Source organism: Eschrichtius robustus, chromosome 7, assembly GCF_028021215.1.
Source record: "Eschrichtius robustus isolate mEscRob2 chromosome 7, mEscRob2.pri, whole genome shotgun sequence".
Lineage (NCBI taxonomy): Eukaryota > Metazoa > Chordata > Mammalia > Artiodactyla > Eschrichtiidae > Eschrichtius > Eschrichtius robustus.
Genome location: NC_090830.1, coordinates 11,967,450 through 11,980,497, shown reverse-complemented (window position 1 = coordinate 11,980,497; position 13,048 = coordinate 11,967,450). Strand labels below are relative to the sequence as shown.

The 13,048-nt window shown below is 42.9% G+C and overlaps 1 protein-coding gene across 6 annotated transcripts in view; it reads right to left on the bottom strand.

Moving 5' to 3' along the window:
• The window catches only part of PCNX2 (pecanex 2), a 302,749-nt gene that overhangs the window by 210,915 nt on the left and 78,786 nt on the right, over window positions 1-13,048 (bottom strand). For all 6 annotated transcript variants that reach the window (XM_068547604.1, XM_068547601.1, XM_068547603.1 and 3 more), the window contains 3 exons: window positions 9,212-9,383; window positions 3,577-3,687; window positions 2,215-2,306 (listed from right to left, as the gene is read on the bottom strand). In XM_068547604.1, coding sequence (XP_068403705.1) covers window positions 2,215-2,306; window positions 3,577-3,687; window positions 9,212-9,383 — 375 coding nt within the window. The remainder of the gene's footprint in view (window positions 1-2,214; window positions 2,307-3,576; window positions 3,688-9,211; window positions 9,384-13,048) is intronic.

Here is a 13,048-nt window from a genome sequence, read left to right as displayed (position 1 = left end):
TATACATTTATCAAAACTTACCAAATTATACGTATTAAAAACTTGAATTTTGCAGCATACAAATTATATCTCAATGAACCAGACTTTCAAACAATTAATAAAAAATAAATATATAAACAAAAAGAGACTGGAACACAACAGAGCAAATTATAAAGGGTCCTGTAAGGGAAAAGTTTGTGCCCCAAAATTTTATAGGCAGTCATTTTAACAAAGGGCAGGTGAAAGAGGTTTTCAGAAAATACCTAAGGAGTTTTCCTGAATGAAATACCTGGGGTCTTGTGACAGAATAAAGGAATGTATTTCAAAAGGAAAGAACGCAGAAACACTGATTAATTATATAATTGTTGTTCTACATGACAGTATAAATGTGGTAACAAACAGAGCCACCAGAAGCATGTACATTACCGTTGTGTACTAGAAAAAAGATCCTTCTCCTCTCTCTTTTTTTAGTGTAAAAAAAGAATATCCACATGAAGAGGATGGAAGGAGTGAGGGAGGGAATTATGCCATTGATTACCCCAGAGAAATTCAACTGTGATGCATCAGAAGATAATATTGCTGAATTCCTCTCTTCCACAAAGGGGAATAAACAATTATCTTTCTGCCACTGACATTGATGAGTTTAATACGATTTTAAGCTAATCTTTTAAAAAGTTAATTAATAAATGTCATATAATATATATTTAAAACCCTTTGGAACATATATTATTTACTTTTTTACATTTAATTTTTATTTTATCAAAGACGTACTTGTGGTGTAACACGTTAAAGGCAGGGTGTCCATAAAGTGAAGAAATATGTATACTATAAATTAATTACTTTTTTACTGATTGAAGATGCCCCTGAACACGTTATATGTGCTATTGTTTTCAGACTTCATGGCCCTTCTGCAGTTCTGCATGCCTAGATGAACAGCAGTGGTCCCCTGCCCACACCATCCACCTCCTTGCTCCAACTCCTGCTTCCCAAAGGCAGGGACTTTCACCTGTTTCATCATCTATTTACTTCCATATTTCCAGATAACATGCTTGTTTTGTTACTTCTTGATTTTTTTTTCAACGTCAGATATTATTTGCTGACTTTCTAATGTGGAAGACAAGATTAAGACCTCCCCAAGACTTGTGATGATGGATGACTTTGTTTTTTGCTTCTTGTGTTCTTTGATTTCCTATTATGCACATGTTAACTTTTAAGAAATAAATGTTATTTTAAAAACCTTAAAAAAAAAAAAAAAGACCTCCCCAAGAGGCAGGGCAGGAATAAAGACGCAGACGTAGAGAATGGACTTGAGGACACGGGGAGGGGGAAGGGTAAGCTGGGACGAAGTGAGAGAGTAGCACTGACATATATACACTACTAAATGTAAAATAGATAGCTAGTGGGAAGCAGCTGCATAGCACAGGGAGATCAGCTCAGTGCTTTGTGACAGCCTAGAGGGGTGGGATAGGGAGGGTGGGAGGGAGACGCAAGAGGGAGGGGATATGGAGATATATGTATACATATGGCTGATTCACTTTGTTATACAGCAGAAACTAACACAACATTGTAAAGCAATTATACTCCAATAAAGATGTTAAAAAAAAAAAAAGACCTCCCCAAGAGGGGCACACGCATGCACACAAACACACACACACATTCACCTCCCCCATTCTGCCATTACAGTTATAACTCTTATTCAGATCGCCATAGATACAAAATATTATTCACAGCTCAGCTACGCATGTGCCATTTGCTTTTCTGATACCTCTTGCTGTTTTCCTAAAGTTAATGCTTATCTTGTTTTTTCACCATCGTAGGTTTTCCTTGCTGCCAGGCTGGGTTTTAACTTTCTCCATCTGGATAAATCTATGGTCCATCTGTTTTCTGGATTCTAAAATTTTTTACTGTCATAGCCATGCCTGTTCTCTGTCCATAAAGCTTGATGCAACTGTATCCCTTTACCATGTTAAGCAGAAGCCCCGCCCAGTGTCAGTAACTGACCAAGCCAGGCAGACACCTGGAGGGGGCAGGGGGTCAGACTAGGTGGGCTTTGTGCTCCGTGGCTAATCGGGTATCTCAATGCATCTTCCAAACCACTGAGGCTTCATCCGCCAGGCCCTCTTATTCCTAATGTGCTCAGATCCCATTTCTCTTGAAATTGGAGGAGACATTTGTTTACTTAAAATACAGTTAATTCAGGGGATGTGAGAAGAAGGCCCTGGGCCTCATACCTACCTTCACGGCGCTGAAGCAGAACACGTGCAGCACAGCTGCAGCGGAAGCACTCCGGGCCACGCTGTAAACAGCCGACAGCATCCCCGAAACAGCTGGAACACAAACGTCAAGAGCTCCCTTCTAGATTGGCAAGTCTCACGGTCAGTAAATGTTGTAAGACATGAAGTTTGTATGTAAATCAACTATACTCCAATAAAAATTTTTTTAAAAAAAGAAGAAGAAATGAAGTTTGTAGCTTTCAAATGCAAAATGCCTGTGAAAGGGGCAAAAAATCAATCTACGGGGCAGTCAAAAAGCCCTGGGTGACTCTTAGTACAAGAAAGACACTGACCGTTAACTAACAACTCAGGAGGACCACAGATAGAAAGAACTTCTGATAACATTCTTGGAAGGCTGTGTGAACCAGTCAGTGTGGAGGTGGGGAGACCTTGTTGCTTACAGTTGGAAGCTGCTGGCCCAGGAAAGATCAGGGACGGCGATTTCAACAGAAGAAAGGAGAGAGATGGAGATGGAGATTGGGATGGAGATAAAGATGGGGATGGAGACGGAGATGGGGATGGAGATGGAGAAAGAGATGGAGACAGAGATAAGGACAGAGGGAGATGGATGATAGACAGATAGATAGATAAAAAGAACAAGAAAGCACTCCTGTGTGTGTGAGTGTGTGTGTGTCTGTGTGTGTACAAGGAGGTGGCAGCAGTAATTAATTGCCCTCTACGCTCTTGTGCTTTATGTACAGATTTCATGGAATCTTCACAGCAACGCTATGAGATCAGCATGTTAGTCTCCATTTAGAAAAGAGTAAACTTTAAAGGTAAGCAATCTGGGTAAAGTCTCCAAGTAAGCATTAGATGAAGCTTTATCCACCTTGGTTGGAATCTAAAGTACACACCAAATGAAAGGACATAGGTCACCTGTCTGTACAGGCCCGCACACCACACACACTCACAATGTCACACACACTCACAACGTCACACGCACACGCTCCCAGACTAACTCAGACATGTACATGCTCAAATACACACGGCGCACACACTCACCTCCACTCACGCACATTCACACACAGTCACACATACAGCTTTTCCAAAGAATAGTTAGAAGAGCCTTAAACCTAGTGCAAAGCTCATGGAATTCTACGCTTCCCTGTTTTCCGCTTGTGTCAAGCTGGGTGGACCACTTTCAATTTGGGTGAATGAATCTAGAAGGGCCCACCATCAACCTGACCGACCGGAGCTGAAGTCCTTTAAAGGCTCAGGACAAAGAACACCTAACTGTCCAGATCTCATTCCATGCCTGAGGCTATTTAGCCCTTATCTGAACTTCAGACTTTTTTACAGGACGAACAGAATGAACAAGACTTACCAGAACCTCCAAAAAACAGCATGTCAATTTGCTCCAAAAGATAGATGCAGAAAGTGTTGATCTGCGGGAAGAGCCCAAGGAGGGAGATTGCAGGGAAGCAATATAGAAATACTGGAAGTGAACAGACAAAATTGACGGTAAGCGCGCGGGAAAGGTGGCCGAGGTTCCCGCTGCAGTCCCACCTCCCTCCCCCCTTTCAGCCCAGCCCACCCCGCCCAGGTCCTGGAGGTAATACGGCCTCCTCTCCCCTACCCACTGGAGGAGGCTGGAGGTGGAGCCAGACAGGCCTGTGGAAATAATAAAGGTGCTGCTTTTGAGGAAGAGGCGGGCCTGGGACTGAGCAGACACATGGGGATGGTGGGCAGAGAGTAGATCGGCCTTCAGCTTGCAAGGACAGACTTGGACTTAGGGGAAATGAGATGGGAAAAGAGGACCAGGAAAATTACAGGATCGTGCAAAACCCAAGCACAGTTGTTAAGAGGGTCTCTTCCTGCAAGGCTCCTTGCTTTGTGCTTCTGTCACCTCCAGGGCTTGAGTTGCTGCGTCTGTTCTGTTCTAAATACCCGGTGGAGACTCAGGTTTCAGTCAGAACCTCAGACCCACAGAGCAGCAAGGGAGAGTGGTGATGAACTAAGAAACTCCACAGCCATGACGGTGCGACACTGAAGGGCCTGCTTCTCAGGTGGCGCAGGTCACCTGGGAGATGAAAGGGACCCTGCCTGAGGAGAGGAAGACTGCCAGCTTCCCAAACCGTAACAGTGCAACTGGATGAAACATCCATACGTTATAATTCAATGTCTCACAGAGATCATTTGTTCAGGAAAATAACACATAGTTGAGCTGCATTTTACAGCAATTTCCCCATCATTCTCTCTTTGTCGATCCTATTTGAGTTGGGTTTCAGAGAAACACAGAAACCCCCATTAGTGGTGCCATAGTACATCTGTCTACCTTTCTGTCTCAGTCTATTGGGTGGAAAGTCAATGAAGTTTGATACTGGTAAACCCTAATAAAACTAAGGAAATTTGATTTGAAATCTAAGACACCTAAACATGGAACTACGTCCAAACCCCATGTATAAACTGCGGTGAAAAGTGCAGGTAGGGAGGATGGGGACCGCGTCTCAGCTATTTCTGAAAAACCGGAAATGCAGACTTTCCACAGTGAAACTGTAGCGATGAGAGTATTGATGTGTCCCATTCTCTGGCTAATCGTGGGTTAACCCCGCTACAATAAAAAGGGGCAAACCCAACTACAACAACACCAAGAAACTGTTCCAACAATGTGGGGAAATAAAATTTTATGTAATGAACATGGCTATGACAAACGGGCCTTTGTTTGGGATTGGAGCCATATTTTGACACACATGGTGATTTTGTTGTAATGCTGTCTGTGGCAAGATTTTAACTATATGGTGAAAACCCAGAGCATCTGTGTGAGTAATACGTTTCTCAATCAAAGTCGGCAATAACAAGGGGGGGTCGGGGGAAGGAATGGGAGCTTAGGATTGGCAGAGGCAAACTATTACATATAGGATGGATAAACAACAAGGTCCTACTGTATAGCACAGGGAACTATATTCAGTATTCTGTGACAAACCATATTGGAAAAGAATATGAAAACGAGTATACTGATATATCTATGTTTAACTGAGTCACTTTGCTGTACAGAAGAAATTAACACTGTAAATCAACTGTACTTCAATAAAGTTTAAAAAAAAAACAAAGTCAGCAATAAGACACAAATATGGATCTGCTAGTCATAACTATATAACAATTTCTTTTTTCAGTTTTTATATGAAAGGAAAGATATAAGAAATAAACAGACACTTAATAGCAGGACATATAGTTTTGAGCATAAACATTTTAATTCATATGATTTTAAGCAAACTGACTAGTTCTTTTCTTAAGTTTGGGACTCAAAACCCAGCAATGAAGATTAGATGGTACGCTGCATTCTTCATGGGCATTAGTCCACATTCTCAAGTGTTGTGTGCAGTGAAAACTATACCAAAAACGAAGAACTACAAGGAAAAGTATGGGTGTGAAATAATATAATAATGGTAGACAAATACTGGAAACTGTGCAGCAAAACGTGGGTAAAGAAGTATTCTCTATAAGAAATACATTAGGCAATAAAACCCAAACTAATAAAGTGCAAAGAACTGGAACACAATGAATGATGCTGGGGGAAAATAAAATGGTATGAGACACGAGGAAGTCCTAACTGAAGATTCTCTGGCTGTGCCTGCAGAGCAGGAGCTAGATGACACAGCACAGGACGGACAGCAGTTGACGGGGAGCCCAGGGTCTAGGTCTTCCCCAGGATGAAGTACAGAGGAAACCTCCCGTCTTTAGAGTCAGAGCCATGCAGGTGGAACCAGAAGAAGGTGGAGGACAGGTGAATGTCAGGGTGCAGCGCACGTGAATGAAGAAGCATCAGGAGGATGGCTAGAAAATTCCACTTGAAGTTGCCGAAATGATTTTGTCCTTTTTTCCATAAGTAAACAATCAAAAAGTCCCTGTGGTTGTTGGCAACTTTCCCTGTGCACAAAGACTCTTCTTCTCAGCGTCCTGCTGAGAGCGCCTGTAATTTTCCCTCACATCTTCCCTACTCCTCATGTTGCCTAATAATTACCATAAACGCAGAAACTTCTGGTACAGTTCCACTTCTTTCCAAGGACAATGCATAAATAAAAATACTGGAACTTGCTTCTTTCTTCCGTTATGTGAATAGTAATATTCATTACTATATTTGCAGGTTGGGGCTTGGGGGAGGTAAGCAGAATTAAAATAACATGGAAGTAAAACCAAGACTGTGAACTTGGTATGACTGTATACGTTGTGTGTCTGCTACGTGCCATATCTGTGTATTAGCATGCCGTGCTGACATGGATTCCTGGGGCCAAGAGACAAGTCTTTACACAGACATGGAAATGTGAGTCTCGGAGTGCAGATGAGGGTGGATCCATCTCAGTCATTGGTTACAAAACCTCCACCATCTCCAAGGGTTACCTCCTTGAAGCTGCATTAGTGTAGGTAAGGGATTATGGTCCTAAAGACTAAAATAAAACATCAAACTCTCACATCTGAAAAAGGACCATAGAGGCCATCTGATAAAGAACCCATCCAGTGCGTGGAACCCTTCTACAAGTGACGGCTGTCTCATCTTGCCTGAGTTCTTCCCACGTCAGGGAACTTCTCGCATCACTAGGCAACCCACGGCCCTACTGGACAGCTCTAAACCAAACCACAACACCAGGCTTCCAGTGAGCCGAAATCCACCTACTAGCCACTGGGACTAGTTACTACAGCTACACCAACAGAGAACAACAGAGAATAAAATCCCTCCCACTTCGACCTGGCAGCCTTTTAACCACCTACAGCCATCACGTGTGCCTCTAGGACTCAAGCATTTCTTCTGTAGGCTGGACGCCCCCATTCCCTTGCCCCATCTGCTGACCCAGTGTAGCTCATGTGGCCACATTCCTCAGGGCACGCTCTAGCTTTGTTACCGCTCCTCTGGAAATACGGTTCTAAGAACCGAAGACCTCTCGGTTTTCTCATCCAAAGGATGATTACAAAGCCAGTCTCGCTCATAGGCTTTTGCTGAAGTTACCCAAATGGAAAATAATAAAAAATTTCAGCCCAGAGGTCAGCAAAGGAAATGAGCACTGACTAAGAAGGCCCTTCACCTTCCTCCTGGAGGGAAAAAAAAAATTTTTTTTTCCTTATAATGAAAGAGAAGTGATATTCTGCACATATATGAAAGATCATAAAAGGAAAATAAATTATGTAAGAATATCACCCTGAGTGTTTCTATTTCCTTATTTCACCCCTCAGCCTACAAAAGCAACTAGTCCCACCATTGACTTTGTCTGTCTTCTTGTGCCAATTTTATCCCCCAGACTCCTTGTCTCTTGTCACTGTGCTTTCTCCTCCTTCTATTGTTCTGTTATCTGATGTTCTCTTCTTGGATGACATATGACAAAGAGCTTCTCCATCCTTCCCACCTGCTCAGTGGCCACTGGACTCATCTCCTGCCCTTGGTTCGCATTCAACCCCTTCCTCCCTGGGAGCAGAATAAGGCAGCAGACACCAGATCTTCCTGTCTCCCTTGCCCCTCCTCTTCCTCTGGCGCCTCTCTCCATTGTGGTACGTTGGTGGTCTGAGCAGAAACCAAGAGTGGCAGTGGGGAACAGAGATTATCACCCATAAGGCACAACTCCAGCCGCTATTCCACATGCCCCAGCACCAGTCAGAGGAGGACCACTTCCTCCGCGTGACAGGCACAAGAGCATCTTCAGACACATGATGGTAAACAACCTCACATGTACTCAGTTCCTGTTTCTCTCTTGTCCTGGTCCTAATGATGGCTTTGACAATCTCCTCTTGAGTAAAATTTCTGGCTGGCAAGTAACAGATCCAGGGGGTGGTGTCTTTGGTAACTGTCCTTTATCAACTCATCTGGTCAATGGGATCAGATAATCACAAGTTAGCAGGTGTGGAAACCTCTGGATGTCATCACAAGAATTCTCAGAGCTTTGTCAGTCAAGTTTTCGGAGCTGTGGGCCCACAGTGGGGCAGCCTCTTTGCATAATAAAGATAATAATAGCTAATACCTGGGTAAAGGCACGTTTCTATGTGTTTAAATATACCAACTCATCTAAAATTTGCAACAATCTCCGTGGTGTGTACTATTTTTGTCCCCATATCACAGTTGAATTTTGCTCAAGGTCACACAACTAGTAAAGAAGCAGAGCTGGAATTCAAACAGCCAGCCATCTAGCTCCGAAGCTGGGGCTCTACACCATTATATTATGAAGGTCACTTGTGTAAATGGAGCATTTTACATCAAACACTGCCTAGACCTTAAGGCAAGTAAAGTGCACCAGTGGAAGGCTGGGTGACGGCATATCCAGGACTCCATCTGAACTGAGAACCATGTCCACTCACGTGTTACCAGAGCATCTGTGCCGTGCAGGCGGGGCTGTGGCTGCCACCCTAATGGCAAAATCGCCTCCACCCTGGGGAGCCCCACTGACGCCACACACCAGGCACCTCAACCACCAGTCTTCAGATATTATGATGCTGCAGCTCCCTGCTCATGGATATCAACATCCTTTAGAATAAGCCCCTTGTTGGATGCTCGGGGCTCTGGCTCCCAGGCCGTCTTCTGAAAGCGTGCAAGCCAAGAGAAAAATGCGCATCTCTCAATCCAATAATAAAGTAAGAAAGTTTCTCCAATGAGGGATTCAGAAAATAACGGGGAGGGGCTTCCCTGGTGGCGCAGTGGTTAAGAATCTGCCTGCCAATGCAGGGGACACGGGTTCGAGCCCTGGTCTGGGAAGATCCCACATGCCGCGGAGCAACTAAGCCCGTGAGCCACAACTACTGAGCCTGCGCATCTGGAGCCTGTGCTCCGCAACGGGAGAGGCCGCGACAGTGCGAGGCCCGTGCACCGCGATGAAGAGTGGCCCCCGCTTGCCGCAACTAGAGAAAGCCCTCGCACAGAAACGAAGACCCAGCACAGCCAAAGATAAATAAATTAATTAAAAAAAAAAAAAAAAGAAAAGAACGGGGAGAAATACCCTCCCACCTCTATATTCTTCCCCACAACCCCCAAATGAACTCACCTATTAAGAGGTCCCTAGCCGACTGGAGAGACCCTGGAGAGAAGAGCTTCAGGCCATACACAATGTAAGTGGGAGGGTACCTGGCTTTGGCCCCAGTATCAAGAAGCAAAATAAGGCCACACAGCACACAAAAATAGATTGGTCTGCTGTATGTTATGATTTGGTTGTGTCCCTAGAAAACAAACACAATTTCTGAATGGTACCTTTAATTTTGATTAAATAACAAAAGCCTCATAGTCAATCATTTATACCATATTATACAACTTACACCATATAACAGTTCACCCCTCCCCCACCATAATTCGCACACACAAAACACCAAGGGAAAAAAAAAATACCCTGATGCTTACTCCGTCAAAGAAGAATAAGAATATCAAAAAGAATGTTATGTCTCTCAGACTCAGCAAGATTTACCTGAAAATGTAATTACTAGCCTTGGATAAAATCTAGATCTAATTCAATGCCTCCCTCACAGTGAAACTTTCATTTGTGTTGTTCATTTCAAGTGCAAAACTAATTTAAACCACTATTTGCTCTGCATAATCTAAGTTGAGCTCCATTATTAACAAGAAATAGAATTATAAGTTGTAGGCTTCAATTTCCTTATGTCTTAGAAAGGAAGACAATACAGGTACCAAATTATACCGGCAGAGACTGCACAAAATGTCTCAGTGTAGCACAGTGGAATAATCAATTTTTAAACATTTGCTATTTATATGCATTGTCCTCTGAGGAGGACCAAAAACTTAACCGATTTCATCTTAGCCTTCAAAATATTCTTAAGAGGCGAGCGGACACATTGTTTTATTCTTCTTCTGGAATGGATAGAAAAATTAAGGAAAAGCTATAACGTCAACTTTCCAGGGCAAAAGTCAGTGAAGAATTAATTTACATCTCACAAATCAATGCACAATTCATAAGGTTCAAAAACCCAACAAAAATGAATTAGGGAGAGAATATTATTTGCAATTCATGAACTACTCTGAGTATAAAAAGTCAAGATGAAAGTGATACAAGTTTGATCACCTCACACCAGTCAGAATGGCCATCATCAAAAAATCTACAAACAATAAATGCTGGAGAGGGTGTGGAGAAAAGGCAACCCTCTTGCACTGTTGGTGGGAATGTAAATTGATACAGCCACTATGGAGAACAGTATGGAGGTTCCTTAAAAAACTAAAAACAGAACTACCATAAGACCCAGCAATCCCACTACCGGGCATATACCCTGAGAAAACCATAATCCAAAAAGAGTCATGTACCACAATGTTCATTGCAGCTCTATTTACAACAGCCAGGACATGGAAGCAACCTAAGTGTCCATCGAGAGATGAATGGATAAAGAAGATGTGGCACATATGTACAATGGCATATTACTCAGCCATAAAAAGAAATGAAATTGAGTTATTTATAGTGAGGTGGATGGACATAGAGTCTGTCATACAGAGTGAAGTAAGTCAGAAAGAGAAAAACAAATACCGTATGCTAACACATATATATATGGAATCTAAAAAAAAAAAGAAAAGAAAAGAAAAAAGAAAAAGGGTTCTGAAGAACCTAAGGGCAGGACAGGAATAAAGACGCAGACGTAGAGAATGGACTTGAGGACACGGGGAGGGGGAAGGGTAAGCTGGGACGAAGAGAGTGGCATGGACATATATACACTACCAAATGTAAAATAGATAGCTAGTGGGAAGCAGCCGCATAGCACAGGGAGATCAGCTCAGTGCTTTGTGACCACCTAGAGGGGTGGGATAGGGAGGGTGGGAAGGAGACGCAAGAGGGAGGGGATATGGGGACATATGTATATGTATAGCTGATTCACTTTGTTATAAAGCAGAAACTAACACACCATTTTAAAGCAATTATACTCTAATAAAGATGCTAAAAAAATAAAATAAGACTAGGAAATAAGTCAAAAAAAAAGAAATTGATACAAGTTTGGATATGAATTTTTAAAGTCACTGCCTTGAACATATTTAGAAATGCAATTTAAATTGCCACTGCTTCTATAATAGAAATAGTCTTATTCCGAGACCATCTTTTAATAGGAAGGAAAACACAGGCTGTCCATGGGGGCTGGCTATGTTTGGCCCTGAGTCCAGACTCAGTCTTAAAGGAATATTTTGTACTCTTATGAAATTTCCTTTTGAATCCAACTAGGTCATAGATTAATGGGTAAGGGGATACTTCCTCCGCATTTAAAAAAAATTTGAAACTAAAGCATAAGTGAAATCTTAATGCATTTCTTATCAAGTGAATAGCAAAATAAATTGCTTGGTATAGATAGCCACTTAGTATACAAATACACAAGCATATGAGATCTTTCCTCAAACTGATACCATTGCAGAAATATAATTAAATAGCTACTTCCCACTTGCCCTGATTCTTTCTGTTACTAAAAGGTTAAAAATACTTTTTCCAGGAATTGGAAGTCTATGGCTTTGAACAAATTTAAGATATCATCTTGGATCGTCCAAGTCAAACTTTATTTATTGGGCATGGGAATGCTTTCTTTTTATTTGTAATTTCTGAGACAAACCTTAAGGCTCCCTTAGAAACAGGCTGCCCTCACCATCATGCTATCTTTTGGGTCCCCAAACCATTCTAAGCATATCGCTAATACATGGCATGTGAGTCACTTTTATTTGTCTTGATTCCTAAGAACACCCACTAATAAAATTTCCCTGCTCTCCAGTTCCTTCTTTCACATAGGATTCAATCATAAAACCTCCCAAGGATTGATTTTTTTTTTTCAATAGAAAAATTCCACTCGCTCCTCCAGGTGAAGTCTGATCACAATCTTTTAAAACTTGTCCAAGTGTTTCCCACCTGTTTTTTCACCTTCAAATGTCCTGGGGAAGCACTGCTGATTTCTGCTCTGGGGCATCTTGCAGGCTGTTTTACAAAAGCTGGTCTACACATGCATTTGGGTCTCCCATTAACCCCACCTACATATACAATTTCACAGGCGGTGCTCTGGTCGCAGGGCAAGGAAAGGGTAAGGTGAGAGAATCTATCCAAACATACAGGTCCCCACCCGGAGAGCAGTGGTGCTTGTGGCTAGGGGACCAGGCCACTCTAATTGTCCTCTTACCAAGAGAGGGGGCTGGTCAGATGCTTCAAACTTGCTGCTGATAGATAAGTAGATAGATGGATGGATGGACAGATAGATAGACAGATGATAGATAGATAGAGATGGATAGATAGACAGACAGGGAGACAGAGTGATAAAAGGGTTTTGTTATAAGGAAGATGGGGTGTCTGAACCCAGGGGCACTGAACCGAGGCTGTCAGAAACCAGGACATGCCAGCCCCATCCCATCTCTGCCGTTACCCGTGCCAGCTCCAGGCTTCGTGCAGATCCGAATTCTCTGCTCCTCAGCCCAGAGGGCAGAAAAGAGCTGCCTCACACCTGCTGAGTCTGCACAAGTTCCTGTCTGGCCGCACTCAGAGGTCAGCTGTTTTTTGACAAGCTGATGTAAAACAGCAAAGGCTAACATTTATCCTGCTTTCCTGTGCCTCAGGCACTCTTCTACCTACTTTAAATATTCCACTCGAAGAAGTCCTACTATTACTTTCATTTTGCCAAGGGTAAACTGAGGCACAAAGAGGAAGAAATTTGTCCCAGGCTTTGCAGTCTGGCCGAGCCAGGGCTTGGACCCCGCCGCGGGCTGACTGGCTACTTCCCACTGGCTCCCCAAACTGACCCAGATGGTGACTGCATTTGCCACTGGATCCTTCTAGGCCCAACACTCAACCTCACTTGGATCAAGCTCATTCGCAATCCTCATTCTTTAGACACATGGCGTGAATGTTACTCATGTGAAGTAAAGA